We start from the raw sequence: 20,865 nt of genomic DNA on the forward strand, positions 1-20,865 counted from the left end.
TTTAATGTAAAAAAGAGACTTTATTTAAAAAAACAAACAAAAAAAAACAACAAAAGAGTTAGCTTATAGAATGTACGTCAAACTTTGTTCCACTCGTTTCATCACATAAAAAATCTGCCTCCATATTTTAAGAGCAGATGTTTCATCTTGTGGCCTCAATGTATTAATTTGTGGCCACACCTTATTACAAAATAGTCACCATGTCGCCAGATAATTCACTCACTGAGATGTAAACGAAGTCATTCAGAGTGGTTTATGTGAAATGCCTCATTGTTGAGAATCTTACTGACTTGGAATTCTTTTGCCTTTTTATGATTTACTATCCAAAATTAGCCTTGTCTTCGAAAGTTTTAATGATGGAAAAATGATGGAAATGATGGAAATTTTAATGGAAAAATGGGGGGGGGGGTTCTTTGGGTATTACTTTCCCTTACATTGCACTTTGTGTATATCTCTTCAGAGTCAGTAAGCTTCTCTGGAACGGTGCACTTCACATCAAACCACTCTGAATGGCTTTGTTATCTACATGATGTAATGTAGATAATGTAGGTAATTGTACACTTCACGTCTGCATGTTGCTTATTCTTTTTCATGTTGCACCGCGCTCCTCGGAGGAACGTAATTCCACTCCACTGTGATGGAATGACAATAAAAGCTTCTTCACTTGCCTTGATTTAGTTATGCTGACATTTTCCAAAATATGTGAAATTCACACTTAAACAAGCATTTACAATAGTATTCTATACCATTAAAAAGTTTCACTGTTTTCAGTAATACAAAAGCATTTTTGTTGTAGATACATGTATAAAAGTATTTCAAATTCAGCGGTATCAAATCATTTGTAGGCAAAAGATTAAGAAATATTAGATGTGTCAACAGTGACACACAGAGCTGTAGATAATTCTGAAATAACTGAAAATAGCTGTTTAATGTTCAGAATGAAGTTTAAAAAGAAAAGAACACCCAGATGGCTTCCATTTCTGTATTTGATATGTAGGGGGAACATTTTGAGGCTGATAATTTGACAAGATATTACTATGAATGGATATACATAAAAATAATAACTTCATGTCCTCAAAGGTCTATTTTATAATACTTTAGTCTACACTGTAGAAGTTATTATTGAATAAAATAACTAATACTAATATGACAAGCGATTTCAACCTTTTGAATGGTGGAGCATATATAGACAGCACTTTTACGCTGTGAGGTTGTAACAGGGTTCTTAATTGGCTTGTGTATATATGACAGGACAGAAAAGTTATCTTCAGTTGTTTTTTTCCAGCTTATAGGTTACTGATTTGTGTATATGTGGGTGCGTCTAATAAAGTCACAGTGTAGCCACTCTATAGGGTGTAACTACATTCATATGCATTTTCGGAAATGAAAACTATTGAGGTCCACTGTTACAATTTGTTGCTTGTAAATATTTGATTATATACCCTATATGCAATATAGACATGTTTCCTTTAGTTTGCTGCGATGGGCTGGCGACCTGTCCAGGGTGTATCCTGCCTTCCTCCCAGTGACCGCTGGGATAGGCACCAGCAGCCCCCCGGCCGCGCGACCCTGAGGGAGAAGCGGCTTAGAAAACGGATGGATGACTACTTTAGTTTGTTTTCAGACCTTTCAAGGCTGAAAATGAAATGAAGCACTGAGGGATGAGAGCTATGACGTCGTAGAATGAGAGCAATGCTGTAATCGCCCTGAAGATCTCCTGTAGAAGAAAAAGCCATTTATAATCAAGTTAAACATTATAGTCATACATATTCCAACATTATATTCCTAATGTAATATACTGATTGATCAAGAACAGCAGTGACTCACAACAAAGTCATCTCGTACACAGTAGTCGTATATGAAATGTCGTTCACACGGCTTGAGAGACAAAATGTTGTTGAATGCATAGCTGTATACAGCAGTCGCACTCAAGCCCACAAACAGGCCACCGAGAGCAGAATACAAGCAGTTTTTCAACTGAAAAAAAGAAAACAATCAAAAAAATTACAGTAGACAGCATTTGACTATATGCTACTTGTTTTTTTTTCCTTTAACATCAGTCATTAGATAAGTGACCTTGACCTGTCCAGTGTAGCTTTCCAATAATCTGAACTCAGAAGTAGTCAAAGTTCATTGCTATTCAGCTAAAAGCAAAACAAATGTACAACCCCAATTCCAATGAAGTTGGGATGTTGTATAAAACATAAATAGAAACAGAATACGATGATTTGCAAATCCTTTTCAACCTATATTCAATTGAATACACTACAAAGACAAGATATTTCATGTTCAAACAGATAAACTTTATTATTTTTTGCAAATATTCACTCATTTTGAATTTGATGCCTGCAACACGTTCCAAAGAAGTTGGGACAGGGGCATATTTACCACTGTGTTACATCACCTTTCCTTTTAACAACACTCAATAATCGTTTGGGAACTGAGGACACTAATTGTTGAAGCTTTGTAGGTGGAATTCTTTCCCATTCTTGCTTGATGTACAACGTCAGTTGCTCAACAGTCCGGGGTCTCCATTGTCATATTTTGCGCTTCATAATGCACCACACATTTTTTAGTGGGAGACAGGTCTGGACTGCTGGCAGGCCAGTCTAGTACCCGCACTCTTTTACTAAGAAGCCACACTGTTGTAATACGTGAAGAATTTGGCTTGGCATTGTCTTGCTGAAATAAGCAGGGATGTCCCCGAAAAAGACATTGCCTGGATGGCAGCATATGTTGCTCCCAAACATGTATGTACCTTCCAGCATTAATAGTGCCTTCACAGATGTGTAAGTTACCCATGCCATGAGCACTAACACACCCCCACACCACCAGAGATGCTGGCTTTTGAACTTTGTGCTGATAACAATCTGGACAGTCCTTTTCCTCTTTGGCCTGGAGGACACAAAGATTTTCCAAAAGAAATTGAAATGTGAACTTGTCAGACCACAGGACACTTTTCCTCTTTGCGTCAGTCCATCTCAGATGAGCTCGGGCCCAGAGAAGCCAGCGGCGTTTTGCATGGCAGAGTTTTAACTTGCACTTGGAGATGGAGCGATGAACTGTGTTCACTGACAATGGTTTTCTGAAGTGTTCCTGAGTCCATGTGGTAATATCTGTTACAGAATGATGTCGGTTTTTAATGCAGTAAAGCCTGAAGGATCGAAGGTCACGGGCGTTCAATGTTGGTTTTCTGCCTTGCCACTTTTATGGACTGTAGATGATGAAATCCCTAAATTCCTTGCAATTTCACGTTGAGAAACGTTCTTAAACTGTTGGACTATTTGCTCATGCAGTTGTTCACAAAGTGGTGAACCTCACCCCATCCTTGCTTGTGAATGACTGAGCCTTTCAGGGATGCTCCCTTTATACCCAATTGTGACACTCACCTGTTTCCAATTAACCTGTTCACCTGTGGAATGTTCCAAACAGGTGTTTTTTGAGCATTCCTCAACTTTCCCAGTCTTTTGTTGCCACTGTCCCAACTTCTTTGGAATGTGTTGCAGGCATCAAATTCAAAATGAGTGAATATTTGCAAAAAACAATAAAGTTTGTCCGTTTGAACATTAAATATCGTGGCTTTGTAGTGTATTCAATTGAATATAGGTTGAAAAGGATTCGCAAATCATCATATTCTGTTTTTATTTATGTTTTACACAACGTCCCAACTTCATTGGAATTGGGGTTGTATGATAAGAGATGGAAAAGCTATATGCTAATCAGGAACACAATAAAACACAGCCACGGCCCTTTGTTTTTCTAAAACAGTAGAGCTAATGACTACAAAGATGGAGATATGAGTGCAATAACAAACAGTCAATTACATTTGACCATTGATTGCTTCTTTATATTTGCATTATTTCAGTAGAATTTTTTTTTGGGAAAATCAAACTATGTAAGGTACTATCTTTGAGAATCAGTATGAATAGTTTGTAAACATTTGATGTAAAAAAATAATAATGTCTTCACAAATTCTTACTTTTGGTTTTAAACATAAAATACTGCAAAAAAAAATCCTTACCATCTGCCTGCTGGGAGATCTTTCACATACAAGTGCAAACGATCCTCCAATTACATGCTGGGCAGAGACAACATCACAGAATTGTTATAGCCATTTGACACGCAAGATTATAATACGTAGTGTAATTATGTTTCTCTAATAAGACTGTCTAACTAACTAGACAAATATTAGTGTTGTAACAGTCTGGCAAGAAATAAGTTCAGCAAAAGTATAAATAGTGTCATAAACTTATGGTTATCCAATAAGTAACATACCACTGCTCCAACAAAGACTGGGCACATATAAAGCGTATGTATGTTGACACCCAAAAAGAAAGTCGGAATTCCCAGAAGCGCTTGGAACAGCCCAAATAATATTGTCAGAATCTAGAAGAGAGAGGCAACATCACAGATTTTAATGTAGTTTGCTTGACAAAGTCATTGCTATGAAATCCTATGTGTTTGCTAAAGTGTTACCAGGGCATTGCTGTAGTAACCCAGGTGGTTGCTAAGGTGTTGTGCAGCCATTGCTGTGTAATCCCAGGTGGTTACTAATATATGTGTGTGTATGTGTGCTAGTATGTATGTAAGGTCTATTTAGTGTGGTGTAAAAGCAGCTGTATGATTTCGATTCCTATGGGAAAACAATTGTGTCTGAACAGATGCTGTAAAAACAGTTGATTGGCCCCAAGAGCACAAGTGCACGATTCCTGTATAGAATTTCCTGTCCTCTAAAATTCTGTGGTTCTAGCTCAAAAACTGTCACACATGAAAACAGTACAAAGAAAAGTGTAGACAAATACAAATAAAACAGCATAAAAGCATAGAATATTGTCAAGCCAACTTAATACCATTTTGTCAGCAGAACTACATATCAATACACATAATTATTGGGAGTATATTTGGCAGACGCTCTTATCCAGATTTACAATTTGAGCATTTTTATGTAGGTCGGCGAAGGTAGGGTTAGGAGTCTTGCCCAGGGACTCTTACTGGTATAGTGTAGGGGTGCTTGCCCAGGCAGGGGTCTGAACCCCAGTCTACAGCAAAGAAGGCAGATGTGTTACCCACTACACTATACCAGCCAGTACTGGGTTACTAAAAACAACATGCTTGAGGACTGTGGAATATGATAAACAGAAATAAGGAAACAATGTAATTGAGAGTAATTGTGTAAATGGTGTTTTGATGTGCAGATTGAAAAATTAACAAAAAAAATAAAAACAAACCTACAGAATTGTTGCATCATGTGCTTTATTTCTGCAAATCTAAGGGATTGAATATAGTTCAATGACTCACAGCCACCACTTCAGGATCATAAGATCTGAAAGGCCGATGAAATCTGGGGGAACCGATCGCTGCAGACTCTGACTGGGGGGCAGGCATCATCAGACAGTTTTTGTACACTGGAGAGAAAATGAATTAATGACACACAATTGTTGCATAACAATAATAACTTTTAGTATTTTAGTGAAAATTTCCAGGAGGCTATGGTTGCGTTTGTGTAGCCAGTTTTGAATTCATGGTTTTTATGTCACAAAATTCATGCATTTGCATAAACAGAGCTACTCAGCATACAGAAGTTTGGTTTCCACCCAGTCACACTGAAGTTATAAGGAGTGTTTCAGCTCTGACTGCTTTTTGAACGAGGCATGATACAGGGCAGCCAATCAGAATAGAGGTCATTTACAAATATCAGTTTCAATGGCACAGTAAAAAACTGTATGTTTAATATTAAGGGATAAAGAGGTTGGAAAATGGCTCTTTGAAAATGTATTATGGCAGCTTTTGGTGCCTAAGCTGAAACAAATGTCAAATAATGTAGAAATAAAATAATATATTGTAAAATAAATTCTGGATATAGGCCCCCTTAAAGCCAGGAAAGGTTTCAATACTATCTGTGCACTTCTTTCAATAATAGATGGAGGCGCTAGGACAGGAGTGGGAAACATGATATTATTGGTCAATATTATTTGCACGGTGACATGATGGAAATTCAAAAGACATTTTAGAAGTGGGTAAAAGGCAGGTAAAATGGAACATGAAAAAAGAAGAGCAAAAACGAAGAGCAGTGTTTTAGTGGGTGTGTTTGAGCAGGGAAACTACCAAACTGAGCTGGACACCAGTCTTCCAAGGACTGGAGATGTGCACACCTGCTCAGGTTCAGGTTCAGGTTCAGGTTACTGTATTTATACCTATAGCTAAATTTGCTCTGCAGCAGATGAGTCAGCATTCATCTTCACACACATTTTAGTCCGCTTCACAATATTACTACAACTCCTTCATCTGGAACAAAGCTCTTTTTATACCACTATAAACCTACATCCAGAAGGAAAAAGTTATACTTTTTTAGCTTTATCTGTCTAGTGTACAAGGCCTCTAGGTTAAGTTGTGACTCATTTATCAGCCACTAGACCATTTGATTACGGGAATTCCTGTTCCATAATGATAGACTTCCAAACCAAAGCACCAAAGAAAAGGCTAAAAAATGATTCAATAAAAGCACGATAAAATAAGGTCATCGTGGTTTTGCTAGTGTTAAAATAGGACAGACTCCTCAGGCAATACAAATGCTGGTGCTCCTTTTTCTTCACAGTTTGCCTCAATTTTCAGTTTTGAGTCACTTATTGTCCCTAGATATTTGTAAGACTGTACACATTTCACTGTCTAACCCTGAACAGTCATGTCATATGTGTGGGCAATTAATTATCATATCTTTAGCCATAGATATGTTTAATTGAAGATAGGACTCCTCACACCACTTATCAAAGTCATCAATGACCGGGTTGTGACTGGTCTCATTGTCTGGAGCTGACTAACATTGACTGTATCATTTTATCCCATATCTACAGGGAAAAGACTTAAATATGGCATTTTTCTGCAAATGGTAGTGGTATTTCTAGAATAGAAATGGTATTTCTATTTATTTGCTGAGTAACATTACATATATGACATTAGACATATAATATAACATACTTTTGCACAGGCCACATTTTATGTTTCATCAAGATGTTAAATTCATCAATAAATGGTAATTATGCATTAAATTTAGAGGATGTGTTAACTCAGTTTCACTTAGAAAATCAGCAACACATGGCATTTACCAGGAGCATTTATACTTTTGCACATTGATATTGGAATCACAGGAGTATCATTAATATAATGAAAAAACACAGCCAGATGATTCAATTTGACTGATATTTCAAGCCAATATTTGATAATGTATTTATTGCACTCTAGAAGAGCGGAATGTTTATGTGCTGCTGAGCTGTATTTTATTCCTTTACCCTTTTGTAACCCTACAGCAGGGGTGCCCAATCCCGGACCTGGTGGTCTACCCTGCAGAGTTTAGCTCCAGTTCTAATCATATATACCTGATTCAGGTAACAAAGGCCTTCAGGAGTGTCTGAATATTGCAGCAAAGTGTGTTGGAGATGAACTGTCCTGGATGGCAGATCACCAAGACCAGAATGGGGCACCCCTCCTTACCGAAATAACTGTTATATTTATTTGTAATGCTAATCTAGAAAGATCTAGTCCCAATTCCTGTATTTCATAAATGTATATGTATCAGCATTGACCCAGAAACCCCCTATGCATTCCCAGTGCATCCTGATAAAATGACCATAAAATGGCCCAAATGGTTAAGATATAAACAAAGTCATTCACAGTGGTTTGGGGTGAAAATCTTTCTTATAGAGTCAGAATTGTTCACAATGGTGGTGATAGGAACCAGATGTCTGCATCTAAAATCTCTCTCACAGAAAGTTTAAGCATGAAATGTTTAAGAACATGTTGTGACATTGCTTTACTGTAACAGAGATACAGTTTTAACCTGAAAAATATTTTTTAAACGTCATTCATGGTGGAGGAGTACATGCAGGGCATTGTGTGGCAAAATATTCAATATTATTAAAAATTAAAAAATGTGTGGAATTGAATGAGATGAATGAGACTGCTCTCTGTGAGAAACTGTTGTTCACTAGCACCACCTTCTGGACAAGATCTCTGATGATTACTTTCAAAAATGAAGCGAAGTAAAAACAGTGCAAATCAGAATCATTACAGTCTCATATCCTGTCCATTATCTCTGTTCCTCTTCATCACAGCTTCAGCAATGCTGACGTCCACATAGAGTTTCACATCCAGAACAGTTCAATCTGGAAGCCTGGAGTTTAGACACATCACATTGACTGGCATTGAATGCGAATTCTGGGGGGGAAATTACCTACATTCAAAAATCAGCCTTTATAAAGGCGGTTCTTTCAGGGTTCTTTAGTAAAAGGAATGACTCACTGTAAAATAATGAGTTCTGTATAGAATCATTTCATGCTTAAAAGCCTCTTTGCATGATCATATGGTTCTTCAGATTAATGAGAATGCGTTGTATGTGGTTCTTTATAGAGCCTTTTTGAAAATGGTTCTATTTAGCACCAAAAAGGGTTCTATACGTCTATATAGCACCAAAAGGGTTTTTCTACTGTTACATACTTGACTTCGTAACAGTAGCAGAACCGTCTCTGGCACTATATAGAACCATATACCACTCATTCTCTATCAATCTTAAGAACCATTACACCATGCAAAGAACCACATAAGCATTTATATACAACTTATGGTTCTAACCATTGCCTTTACTAAAGAGCTCTTGAAAAACCATCTTTCTTATAAAGATGAGACTGTTAAGTTATCTTCCTCTCTCAACTGTTAATGATAATAATATGATAATAGCAGCTCTTTCTATCTTCTACAAGAACCTTAAAATCACTGCTGTCAGAACAAAACCTCATATCTCCAAATTTATAACTTTACAGGAGAAGGAAAAACTGTACTTTTTTGTAAGTCAAGTAATTTTGAGCCATTGCTTTTGTTCCATTCATTATGAACTTGGCACACAATGTAAAGGACAACAGGCATTTTCACATGAGCAAAAACTGAAAAATGACCAAAACAGAAATGAGTTTTTGTTCTATCAGCAGTGAAATGCTCATATTGTACTTTCAGCGCAAAACTTGTTAGAAATCAAGGCTAAAGAAAAGTTTTGGGTTCACTTAACGGTATTTCTGTTCAATAACATCCTAAGGCTGACACAACATGTACATGTTCTAGCAAGATTCCAGGAAAAACGGCCTGCGTTCTGGGTATGTGTTGGTCTGGTTAGGGGAGGAAGTGGGGGAGTGAAATAACAAGAGAATGAGAGATAGTGGTCCTATTCAAGTTGAGAAAAAATTCATGCAAGGGGCCCAGCGGACAACCAAAGCAGCTTCCATTGTGCATTTTCACTCTACAAGTCCTGGTCCTCATGTGTTTCTCCAAGAAGGAACAACGGAGAGACCATAACACACTACTACGGTAAACAGCTGAAGTTCATTTATCCCTCCACTGGAGAGCTGCAGAGTGGAAGTGAGTAAAGATTGGAATGGGCACATGGAGTGAGAGTGGTTTGATGGAAACCACATGCTCTGCTCTGCTTTCTATTCGCACTGCACAAAGACTGCAGAGAGGCAAAGCAACATCACTTCACATTATCTTCATATTATCAACCATGCAGAGTGAGCAGTCTCGCCATCAAGAGGCTCTGGTGGGAAGTGGTGGTGGTGGTGGGTGAGGGGTGGTTTGGATTTGGAGGCTCAGCTTCCAAAGGCACGAGAAAAGGCACGACAAACGAGGGTTAAGTGGGTGTGCAGTGAACTCCAGTCCACACAGGAGTGGGATGGACCCCCCCCCCCCCCTTAGAACCCCCTCCCCCTCACCACCATGCAGAAAAACAGAGTTTGACCAAGTAGACGGGGTTAAAAGTTAAAAATCGACATTATAAAGTGTTCTCTTAGTGGGTTCACTCACTTCAACGCTCAACATCCAAGAGTAGAATCTGAAGAGAGCACGAGGTGATGTGCTTTTCAGAATAATCGACGACGCTGACCTACCTCGGCAGCGGTGAACCCCTCTGGACTCGGTGGTCGTTTTCTAGCGCGCTGTGGCAGAAGACTGAGCGCTGGACTGCTGATACGAAGCAACAAAGCGAGTAAAGCAGTGCGCAAGCATAGGACAGGAGGAGGGGGCAGGAGGGACTTTCTGTCTGAGATTTTTGTTAAAGGGAAAACTAACGGGTGGGACGTGCTTTGCATGCGCTTATCGAGACTTTCTCGGGTTCGTGGTGCTGCATTTGGACTTTGGAGGTGTTTGAAGTTCGGAAACGTTCACTTTTTAAACACTGACTTTCAGGTAAGTTAGTGCCGGAGTGGTGGGGGTGGCTGATAGGAGACCATACAGAACATAAATGCTCGCCTAGTCGTGGTAAGTGAAGGCGTCTGGAGCTGCAGAGATCTTAAGTCAAGATTAAGTCCATTTGTCCCGCTACACGACAGCCCCTTTGCTCTGGATATCGGAGAACCTTCATAGGCTGAGCAGGTCGTGGAGCGCATTCGCTTTACGCGCGGCTCCGTCCTCGGTGTTTTGGCGCATCTTGCCAGGCAGCGCTCGCCTTCGAAGTGTGGCGCCCACATCGCTCCTCATCGTCTCGGAGTGGAGCTTTCTAACTTGTTGTGATGGTTAACGGGAGTAATTCCAATAGACGGAGGTGCCATTTAATTATTTATTTTAAAATAATGCTTGACGTTCGTTTTAGAGCCCCTGAGGTGACATGGTGATTATTTTTGAACAAGGCGGGGTTAACGAACTGTCTTGAAGTTTCTCGTGGCCACAGTATACTGTATACACGTTGTGTATACACAGTTGTGGCCTCTATATATCAATTTGTGGCCTACAACGTAATTCGAAAATGTTACCAGTGTTAAAAGAATAATGAGGATATCTCATGATAATATTAAGCTGAGCCTGTACTGAATTAAAACGTTATGACGCGAAACTAATGCTCTGCGCATGCTCAGTAGGACCGCTTAAAGGGCTGTTAGAACACCGGTGCTGTCAAGCAGCAGCATCATTAGCCTAAGCTTCACGTTATGGTAGTCCAGTAGTGTAGGCTAATCTGTGGACAAGATTTCTTCATGAAAGTTCTGTCAATTAAAAAACAACAGTCCAGTCTTTTCTCCATAGCTCGTCACTTCTAAAAATTCTCCAACAACATTGCTTATAACGCTGTTTGTTGATAAATTAGGTTACCCACAAAGGTGGCTAATGTTATGTATGCATCAGTGGGAAATAACAGACGTAAATGAGCAATTAAAGGAGCAATATGTAAGATGTGCTAACTTGTTGAATTCCTACTCCACACTCCAAAGAAATACGGGACAACATATCACCAGAAAGTTTTGGTGTCCAACCTTATTGTAGGAAACAAGGGAATGCACTGTCCTTCCTCTAACTTACCAAATGGAAAATTTACACATAACACGTAACTTAAAAAAAAGAAGGTACGCTTATAAGCCATAGCCAATCAGTCTATGTTAGCATTAACAGCTGTTTACTTACCAGTCTAGAAGAAAAGTTAAGCGTCAAACTTCATCCTGCTGTTCTCTGAGAGCTGTCTCCAGTGGTGGAAAGCAATGTTAACTCTGTTTTGTTCAGTGGTGATATAGTTTGCTTGCCAAGAGCTTTGGTGATCATTGTATTAATTGCTCCTTTCATTGGCCTCCTGTCCTTAAATGGTCTATAGTTGGTTACTATAATTGACCAGAGGTTAGAAAACGCCAGGGGTCTTTAATTAAAATTCAATAAGGTCCAGTTAGAGAGTCCTCAAGCAAAGGTCCGGAACATCATAATGTCTAACTTGTATTATGATTCAGTGCCATTTACTGTTTACTGAAGCAGCGTAGTAGGTATATCAACATCTTATGCAATCAACAACTGAATGTCAAATCAAATGAAGTACAATTCAGTCATATTTCAACAACATTTTTTATCAGTTTTCTCTTTTTAGAGCACGTCATGTGAAATAAGTTCCCTCTGACTCACTTTCTTCTCCAACTGCTGTTTCTCGCCTCATCCCTCCCCTGTGTGTGCATCACTCACTCGAGTCTCAGAGCTCATCAGAATGCACAGATGTGATTGGCTGAGGAGCATCACATGTGATATGTACAACACATGCGATTGGTCTGTGAGTGTCTCGGCCACTAAACCGGTACTGTAAAGGTTAGAAAACTTACGCTGATTAAAATAGGACCACCCTGTCAAAATTAAATAATTCTCCCTAGTTTATTGGTTATAGGTCAAGGTCCGCATTGGACAGCATCTGGGCCTGGACTTAGACCACAGTCCGCCTGTTAGTGACCTCTGGATATGCCTTTGGGGCAGTGCTACTTTCTCATCCTCTCAAGTTGGAGTGATGGCTGATCTGATAGTGGTAGCTGGGGCTAGCAGGTCTGCATACTAACTTCAGTAGATATCGTTGCAACACCACATTGATGATTTTGAGATAAAGTCAAAACTGCTTCTTCTTCACATTCTGTTAATAATTTTAGTTAATCATTTTTACTATGTGCATAGTAATACATTTCTGTATATTTTTGTGTTGTACATACTATTAACAGTCATGATTCAGATTTATAGTTTGCAGAGGTGGACAGTAACTAAGTAAATGTAATTCGTTACTGTACTTAAGTAGTTTTTTTCTGTATCTGTACTTTACTTAAGTATTTCCATTTTGCTTTCACTCCACTACATTTCAAAGTCAAATATCTGATTTTTTACTCCACTACATTTTGAGAAATCTGTCGTTCCTTTTGGTTTTTGTGTGTATAAAAATGTAACATGTCAAAACAAAGAAGTGCAAAGCAAGAACACCAATAAATGGAACTAATCTAACCTGTAAATAGACCACAATATGGAATTATGTCCACATATGCAGTCGTGACTGGCATGTTTCTTTTTTTCTGATTTCATACAAACACTTTCATTTTATAGTAAATTAGTTTTGGTTAGTTTATGTTTATGAACAGAGACCAAGATCAGGACAGTAAAGGAAAACTTATTTGTGATCCTGAGTTTAAAGTAAGTTTTTATTCAACTGGTAACTAAGTTACAAAGTAATCTTAAACTGAAACTTTGCTTTGTTTGTAAAAGTGATTTCAGAGCCACTCGGTTCTGCCTGATGGAAACTGTTTACCTTCAGTGTTTTGTGCTTATGATCATTTTAATAGACGTCAGCATCACTAATTAATGACGTTCTATTAAAAGACTGGTTTACCAAGAGAGACACTGGAGGATTTTCCCCTAAACTGAGTTCATGAAGCGAGTCTTGTTATAAAAATGATAACAGGACATCAGAGCCATAATTAATCTTTTAGTACTTTTACTTTTGATTAAGTAAAGTACATTTGAAGCCAACTACTTTTGTACTTTTACTCAAGTTGAGGTCTAGAGTAAGGACTTCTACTTTTACTGGAGTAATATTTGACCTTGGGTATCTCTACTTTAACTCAAGTACATGATTTGTGTACTTCGTCCACCTCTGATAGTTTGTGTTAGCTACCACAGAAAAATTCCGATGGGATAAAACAGTCCATTTGTATGAATCATGACATGAGTAAGCAGTTAAAAATGGGGGGCACGTCAAGCCCCTTTTGTTGCAGTATCATCCCCTGCTCTTCTGGGAAGGCTTCACATTGGGGGCTGATTTCCCAGACATGAATTCTTGGACTTAATTCCAGTGAAAGTGAAATTAATGGTGCAGTGATTAATTAAAATATAAAAAAATGTGCTTAGGCTGGGTCTGGAAAACTATCCCAACATGTTGGAACATGGCTGTTGGAATTTGATTGCATTCAGACACAAGCACATTAATGAGGTCAGGTACCTTTGGATGACTAGTTCTGGATCACAAACTCCAATTCAGCTCATACCAGAAGTATTGAATTGGAGCTTCATCATTCCAGAGAACACAGTTCTGCTGCTCCTTAGCCCAATAATGTGTTCCCTCTAGAAGGTGTATGGCACTGGACATGGTGACCTTAGGCTCACATGCTGAATCTCCAGAGCATTTCATTCTATTGGCAGCACTTATTTTTGGAGATAATACAAGCTTAGTGTACACAATAAAGCAGCTGTATCGGTCACAAAGGTGAGTAGAGTGGCCTATCAGTACCCAAATAAAAGTATTGATTCTTGAGTAAACTGATGGCAGATGTAAAGGTACAAGTACCTTCTCAAACAAACAACTTGGGTAGAAGTACAAAAGTAAAAACTTAGAAATTCTGAGTAACTCACAGAACTGCAGTGGGGCAGCTTAGTACACAAAACATCTGTTGCTGAATTTACTAATTAGAAGGCCTGTCCTGTCTGGATATAGTGTGTTTGTGTTCTGTTTAATTCCTTCTGACTTCCACAGGCAGTATGAGGCACATGAAATACTTCAAGCATATTAAGATGTAATTTCTCTTCATTGTGAAAAGAGATCTCTTCTTACAGTAACATGGGGAAACAGCTTGGATCGCTGTTGTACTGCTGGCATAACTAGTACTGGTTGCTACCATTAGTTACCCCAGACTAGCATCCCTTGACTACAAAATGACTACTAGCTTGGGCTGCTACTACTATCCCTCAGCCTCAGTGAAAGCTACAAAAGCATGGACAGCCTAGCAGAGGTACGATTGGTATCTCACACTATAACTCAGTCAGTACCCACTGTGCTTGATGCCCTATGACAGCCATGACCTCTGCTCTCCATGTAAAATGATCATCTGAAGCCATTTCTGACTGACCAATGCATCAATTAAATTAAAGCATGATATCAGTGTTCCAGAAGTAGGAGTGCTTTAGGCCCAAGCTTGCACACTGCTTGTAATAGTTACCACCTCAGCAGGACAAAACCTTAGCATGGAAGCTAGCACCATGACTCAGCTTTAGCAGGCTGCCACAACTATTTGGGGCAGTCGCGGGCTGGAGGTTAGGGATCTGGCCCTGTGACCAGAAGGTTGCCGGTTCAGTCCCCAGGGCCGACAGTCCATGACTGAGGTGTCCTTGAGCAAGATACCTAACCCCCAACTGCTCCCCAGGTGCTGTGGATAGGGCTGCCCACTGCTCCAGGCAAGTGTGTGCTCACTAGTGTGTATGTGGTGTTTCACTTCACGGATGGGTTAAATGCAGAGGTGGAATTTCCCCATTTGTGGGATCAAAAAAGTATCACTTAATCACTTATCTATACCTCATAGAGCTACAGCTGGTAGCCTAGAAGATAATTGGCATGATTGTGTTTGGCTCTGACTTTGTCTTGCAGGGCTACCGCTAGTTTTCCCTCAGATAAATAGCACTGAAATCACAATGTATAACAAGACGGGGAAACTAGCCATGTTGTTTGGTGCACAGTGGTACCACCATATACTTATAAGGTCAGCCAACATGGCTATAGTTTTGCTTGTCAAATGCATCTGGCCCTTGGGATTGGATGCACTGGGGCAGACCTACTGCTTTATGTCTTCCTGTCTGAATTCCATCATCTTATAACACTAATTCAGCATGGCAACCACTGCATTTTACCCCATAACGGGCTGTCAGACCACCATAAAGAGTCACCAGAACGATATCATGTAACTGTAGTGCCTGGAATGACATATATTAGAAGTTAACCTTGCTACTCTTGGCCTTAAGGTTGCATAAGATTGATTATGACCACAACCACCACACAACCACCACATCTGTGGATGGTGCCATTTAATATGCTTTGAGCACTTCAACATCTGGAGAAGAAAAATTACAAATGCCTGAATGTGGTTTGTTGACCACAACTTTGCTTTCAGTACCATTTTTCTACCCAAGCTAGTGTTAAAGCATAGCTTTGATCTGTGTAACTTCAGATTTATAGCTGGACATTTAAGTTTTTGACTACCAAGCCACAAACAAGAAATAAGTTCAGGAATTGAAAATGAACAATATTTTTCACAGAACATCATCACTTTCAACTTCTAGAGAAGAACTTTTATTTTATTTCACAGTGAACCTGATTAAATACATTTCTGGTTAAACTTCTATTGAACAAATTCAACACTGACAGACTTAGTCTTATTATTATTAGGCCTAATGTATCATCATTGTCCTAACAAATCCACGTATCTCCAAAATGGTAACTTTCTAAACGTTATTGACTTTCAATTTAAGTTAATATAATAAGATTTAATTCTAAGTAATTTGCACAATTCCTATTGGTCCATTCATCATGGTCACAGGCTAAAAAGGGCAGCTACTGCACTTAAATGGCATAGAAAGGTAAAAATATAAAGAGACACGGTTCTGTTATGTCCATTGTTAATTTCCTTGATCTACTAATGAAACTTAACTGGAAAGAAATAATAACATTATGAAGTATTTAAACACATTTTAAAATAGCTTAACTTTTCACTAGGTTTTCACCAGACTTTTTTCTGTTTTTGATTATGTTTTGTGAGTAGTTTTCATTTTCATGCGTGTACTGTTTCTAATCCCTGCAATCCCTTTCTAATCTACTTTAATTCTGAACACTGGGGCTCCACAGTGCTGCAGCCTCAGCTCCTGCTGTGCAAACTCTGCAGGCATGACTGTGTAGCCAAGCACAGAAATAATTGCATCATTAAGTTGGCAGTTGATAGCACTATGATGTGTCTCATAAACAATGATAAGAGTGCCAACAGGAGTGAGATACATGATCTGTCTTGTGTCTCAGGAACTGATTGTTGACTTCATGAAGAACAGAGGTGATCCAAAAAACATGGATGGTTCTCCTATGGAAATCTTCTGCACCTTCAGAAGTCAGGGCATTCTCTTATGGTCCCTCCACACCCTCAAGAGAGACTGCACTTTCTGAGGAGACTCAAGAGCTTTGGGATTAGCCCAGTAATCTTGGTAAACCTTTAACCTTGCATCAGTGAGTGTGTTTACACGCACTTAATAATCCAGTAACTACAGAACAATTTACATTTAGTGTGATGACATGCAATTAGCTCATGCAATGTTTTTAAAAAAGCCACAGCATGAAGTTCGAGTTTTACTTTATGTTTACAGCACTTCTTCTTCTGTGAGTTTATTGGCTGGTTGAAAGGCAGAAATCTGATTGTCTGACTAATTTAGACCTGGAGTTTTCCCATTATCTGATTACCCAAGTGCATGTAAATGTGTTGATTGGTTTAGTCTTTAGTCTGCAGCTGCTTTATGATGTGGTTTGGTAACATGACTGCACATGGTCTCTTCACCTGGTGTGGGAAGAAGATATAGTCCATTATTATGCATACCTCACATCTAGCCTATGCCCATCTCATCCTCATACTCTCTCTTCCACAACATCATATTACACACCTAGTTCCCAACATCTGTTGGTGCATGTTGGAGAAAGTTGGGTGTTATGCAAGCCAGTTTCAGAGCAAACTCTTTACATTATAACTAGCATTCGTTAGTTATTGGTTAGCAAATGAGATACATGAGCTTGGGGGCAGTCGTGGGCTGGAGGTTAGTGGACCAGCCTTGTGGCCGGAAGTTTGCCAGTTCAATCCCCTTGGCTGAAAGTCCATGACTGAAGTACCCTAGAACAAGGCACCTAACCCCCAGTTGCTCCCCGGGCGCTGTGGATAAGGCTGCCCACTGCTCCGGGCAAGTGTGCTCACTGCCCCCTAGTGTGTGTGTTCACTAGCGTGCATGCCTGTGGGTGTTTCACTGCACGGATGGGTTAAATGCAGAGGTCTAATTTCACAGTGTGCAAAAACACAGTGACAAATGGTTGTAAATTATAATTCTAATATATTTCTATTTTTGCAGACACATACCATGCAGGAGAAGAAAAATGACAAATGTCTAAATGTGGTTTGTTGACCACAACTTTGCATTCAATACCATTGTTCTACCCAAGCTAGTGTTAAAGCATAGCTTTGATCTGTGTAACTTCAGATTTATTGCTGGACATTTAAGTTTTTGTCTACCAAACCACAGACAAGAAATAAATTCATGAATTTAAAATAAATAATACTTTTCACAGAAAGTAATGGAAAACAGTAACATCATCAATTTCAACTTCTAGAGCATAACTTTTATTTTGCAGTGAACCTGATTTCTGGTTAAACGTCTATTGAACAAATTCAATACTGACAGACTTAGTCTTATTGTTATTAGGCCTAATATATCATCACTGTTCTAACAAATCCACATATCTCCAAAATGGTAACTGGACACATACCATGCATATCATGTGGTTGTAGTACCACGTTGAATGGCTTTCTTTAAGGATGAGCACAATACTTGACATTCAGCTGAGGCTTGGGGGCATTATGTGGTTTTGAGTGCTGACATTCATCCATCGGATTATTTATTTGTCCCAACAAATTCTTCTGGTTGTACAGCATCATTCTCACACAGTGTACTCAGTGATGCTACTTAGGACTAACTCAGCCTCTCCATAAGTGAGCCTTATTTTCCATGTCTTTGTTGGTTTCACCATCCAACATCACCCCTAGCAGTAAGTAGAAATGAAATAGAATGTTGGTCACCAGTATACAACCCCATTCCCAAAAAAGTATGAAATGTAAATAAAAACAGAATGCAACAATATGCAAATCATGTAGACCAAATTTTTAAAGGAAAATACTACGAAAACAAAATATCAAATGTTGAAACTGAGAAATTTGATTGTTTTTTTAAAAAATATATGCCCATTTTGAATTTTATGCTGACAACCAGTTCCAAAAAAGTTGGGAAAGTGGCATGTTTACCTTTGTGTTTCATCACCTCTTCTTTTAACAATGTTTGGGAACTGAGGAGACCAATTTCTATAATTTTAAAAGTGAAAGATCTTCCCATTCTTGTTTGATATAGGATTTCAGCTCAGGGTCTCCTTTGTGTTTTTTCGTTTCATAATGTGCCAATTGTTATCGGTGGGTGACAGGTCTGGACTGCAGGCAATGTAAAAATGGAGCACTGCTGTTGTAATACATGCAGAATGTGGTATCGTCGTGCTGAAATAAGTAAAGCCATCCCTGAAAAAGACATTAATAAACATTAATGGTGTCTTCACAGATGTGCACGTCACCCATGCCATGTGCACTAATGTACCCCTATACCATCATGAATACTGGCTTTTGAACTGTGCACAGTTCTATGATTTCCAAAAAGAGTTTCAAATGTTGACTTGTTGGACTACAGGGCACTTTTCCACTTTCCCTCAGTCTATTTTAAATGAGCTCAGGCCCAGAGAACGCGGCAGCGTTTCTGGATTCTGTTTATATGTTTTTAGAGTTAGAGTTAGAGTTAGAATTAGAGTTTTAACATGCATTTGTGGATGCAATGACTAACTGTTTTCACAGACACTGGATTTCAGAGGTGTTTCTGAGCCCATGCAGTGATTTCCACTACAGAATTATGTCTGTTTTTAATGCAGTGCTGCCTGAGGGCCAGCAAATACTGGTTTTTGGCTTAGTTGCTTACATACAGAGATTTCTGTGAATCTTTTAATGTTCTTATGTACCAAAGATGATGAAAAGCAAAAGTTGCTATTTTATGCTGAGAAATGTTATTTTTGAATTGTTGCACTATTTGCCTGTGCAATCTTTCACAGAGTGGTGAACCCCTCCTCATCTTAAAGTTAAATTATACTTTTTCAATCCCACAAACTGGGAAATTCCACCTCTGCATTTAACCCATCCATGAAGTGAAACACCACATACACACTAGTGAGTACACACAGCTCTATTCACGGCACCTGGGGAGCAATTGGGGGTTAGGTGTCTTGCTCAAGGACACCTCAGTCCTGGACTGTCGGTCACAGGGCCAGTTCCCTAACCTCCAGCCCACGACTGCCCTGAGCTTTTTTATACCCAATCATGTTACTGACCTGTTGCCACTCAACCGCCAGGTGTTTTCTTTTAGCATTACACAACTTTACCAGCCTTTTGTTGCCCCATCCCAAAGTTTTTGGAACATGTTGTTGCCATCAAATTCTAAATGGGCATATATTTTTCAAAAACAGTAAAATTTCTCTGTTTCAACATTTGATATGTTGTCTTTGAAGCATTTTCAAATAAATTTAGGGTTTACATGATTTGCACATCATTTCATTTTGTTTTTATTTGCATTTTGCATAGCATTCCAACTTTTTTGGAAATGGGGTTGTAAAGGTTTTACATAATTAATATAAATATTAATATTCATAAATGTCTGTTCTGACACAAATCCTTCTTTCGGAATTTAGTTACGGAAATGGAAGTACTGGCAATAAAAGGAGAACACTGGAGATAGATCAGCACAAAACACTTTCACTGAAAGATGACCTAATGCTATAAAACAGTCTCAGCTGCAGCAAACTTTAGGGCAGAGGTGCCAAAAAAGCCACCTCCCTCTTCCTGTCTGTTTATAAGAAAGCGCATCTGCAAATGCACTTTCCCTGGACTGTACGTTGGCAGTGTTCCAATTCAAATAAAATGTGCTTAATCATCTGTCCTGCTTCCTTGCAGGTTCTCATGATGGTAGAAACTAGAATATGTCAACATACATTTGGGGAAGATCAACATTGTAATTAATTCTGAATGGAGTAATTGGAAGTACAAGCATACATTATAGCCTGAGCTCTGTGTTTTAAATGAATGGCAACTATGTATGAACAGACCTTTCAGATAAGTTTTGTTTGGGAGTCTTTCATTCTTAGCCTTAAAAGCTGTTGGGCAGAAAATAAGTTCATCTTTACTACTTTTTAAATATGCCTGCTTTTTCACCCACTCACTGCTATGCTGCACTATAATGCTGCTTTGTTCAATTAGAAACTTGTCTAATGAAGCTGGCTATGATTCTGCTCCTCTCTTTGTTGAATGTCTCTAGGCCCTGAAAGAGAATGGCAGTGACAGTGTCCAGTGACTTGTCTGTTAGTGTAAGTGAAGACCACGTCGTGAAAAAGTTAACGGACAAACAGGAGATCTTGAGAGAGAGCTTACGGAAAGGGGAACCCAAGGCAATGGGGGTAAG

At 39.0% G+C, this 20,865-nt stretch overlaps 2 protein-coding genes across 6 annotated transcripts in view; one reads left to right on the forward strand and one right to left on the reverse strand.

Annotated features, from left to right (window-relative positions):
• On the reverse strand, positions 1–10,035 carry si:dkey-9i23.16 (uncharacterized protein LOC571915 homolog). 2 transcript variants are annotated; one of them, XM_037538558.1, is made up of 6 exons: positions 9,927–10,035; positions 5,299–5,405; positions 4,276–4,386; positions 4,022–4,078; positions 1,828–1,977; positions 1–1,717 (listed from the first exon to the last, which is right to left on the reverse strand). In XM_037538558.1, the coding sequence occupies exons 2-6, from the start codon at positions 5,386–5,388 to the stop codon at positions 1,610–1,612; spliced, it is 516 nt and encodes a 171-aa protein (XP_037394455.1). In that variant the 5' UTR covers positions 5,389–5,405; positions 9,927–10,035; the 3' UTR covers positions 1–1,609. The 2 variants fall into 2 exon arrangements, with proteins under 2 accessions (XP_037394455.1, XP_037394454.1); XM_037538557.1 differs by having other exon boundaries at positions 9,844–9,930.
• The window catches only part of tmem176 (transmembrane protein 176), a 20,350-nt gene continuing 8,812 nt past the window's right edge, over positions 9,328–20,865 (forward strand). Inside the window, exons 1-2 of one of the 4 annotated variants that reach the window (XM_017695392.2) lie at positions 9,328–9,351; positions 20,722–20,860. In XM_017695392.2, the coding sequence (XP_017550881.1) occupies positions 20,735–20,860 (126 nt within the window). In that variant the 5' untranslated portion in view covers positions 9,328–9,351; positions 20,722–20,734. Of the gene's footprint in view, positions 9,352–10,065; positions 10,225–16,439; positions 16,793–20,721; positions 20,861–20,865 lie in introns of those variants that run through there. The other 3 variants (XM_017695389.2, XM_017695391.2, XM_017695390.2) reach the window with 3 other exon arrangements.

This window comes from Pygocentrus nattereri, chromosome 5, assembly GCF_015220715.1.
Source record: "Pygocentrus nattereri isolate fPygNat1 chromosome 5, fPygNat1.pri, whole genome shotgun sequence".
Taxonomy (NCBI): Eukaryota; Metazoa; Chordata; class Actinopteri; order Characiformes; family Serrasalmidae; genus Pygocentrus; species Pygocentrus nattereri.